General features: G+C 62.6%; 1 protein-coding gene across 1 annotated transcript in view; it reads left to right on the top strand.

The window, feature by feature from the left end:
* Window positions 1–248: 248 nt before the first annotated feature.
* The window catches only part of LOC104529362 (nuclear receptor subfamily 4 group A member 1-like), a gene marked incomplete at its 5' end in the record, with an annotated part of 1,538 nt that continues 912 nt past the window's right edge, over window positions 249–874 (top strand). The window contains 3 exons of the mRNA XM_029086400.1: window positions 249–378; window positions 494–645; window positions 719–874. The exon at window positions 719–874 is cut by the window's right edge and continues 65 nt beyond it. Of these exons, the coding sequence (XP_028942233.1) occupies window positions 249–378; window positions 494–645; window positions 719–874 (438 nt within the window). The remainder of the gene's footprint in view (window positions 379–493; window positions 646–718) is intronic.

Raw genomic sequence — 874 nt, 5'->3', positions numbered from 1 at the left:
CCCACACACACACCCCCACCCCCCCACCAACCCCAACCCCACTGCTGGGATATTCCCACAATGCTTTGCAGCAGCGGGAGGATGCTGAGGGTCACCCCCGGGGTGGGGCAGGGTAGGGAGCACAGTCCCAGGAACTCTCCCCACGGACGTGGAGCCGGATGCTGGGCTGGGGGGGGAGGGGGAAGAGCTTTTGTTTGGTGGCTCAACGCCCCGGGGTTGAGTTTGGGCTGTTCCTTCCCCGCCCGCAGCGCACGGTGCAGAAGAATGCCAAGTACATCTGCTTGGCCAACAAGGATTGTCCCGTGGACAAGAGGAGGAGGAATCGCTGCCAGTTCTGCCGTTTCCAGAAGTGCCTGGCCGTTGGCATGGTCAAAGAAGGTACCTGGGGGGGTCCCATCCTGGGGTTTGAGGAGGGGGTGAGTGGGAGAAGGTCCATCTCCACAGCGTGGCTGTGCTGAGGATGGACACACTAATTGCATGTCCCTCATCACAGTGGTCCGGACCGACAGCCTGAAGGGTCGGCGGGGCCGGTTGCCATCCAAACCCAAACAACCACCGGACGCGTCCCCCGTCAGCCTCATCACCTCCCTGGTGCGAGCGCACATCGACTCCGTCCCCAGTGCCACCAAGCTCGACTACTCCAAGGTAGGGCAGGCACCACCCCGTGTCCTCCCCGGGGCTGTGCCGGGGTCGGATCCTGACCCCATCCCTCCGGCAGTTCCAGGAGTCAGTGCCGTGCCAGTTTGAGAAGGAGGATTCGGTGGATGTGCAGCAGTTTTATGATCTTCTCACCGGTTCCATGGACGTCATCCGCAAGTGGGCTGAGAAGATCCAGGGCTTCACCGAGCTGCCCAAGGAGGACCAGGACCTGCTG

Source organism: Antrostomus carolinensis, unplaced genomic scaffold (genome assembly GCF_000700745.2).
Source record: "Antrostomus carolinensis isolate BGI_N321 unplaced genomic scaffold, ASM70074v2 scaffold30858, whole genome shotgun sequence".
NCBI classification, from domain to species: Eukaryota; Metazoa; Chordata; class Aves; order Caprimulgiformes; family Caprimulgidae; genus Antrostomus; species Antrostomus carolinensis.
Note: the sequence above shows the minus strand (reverse complement) of the source record. Positions and strands in the feature narration are given on the sequence as shown.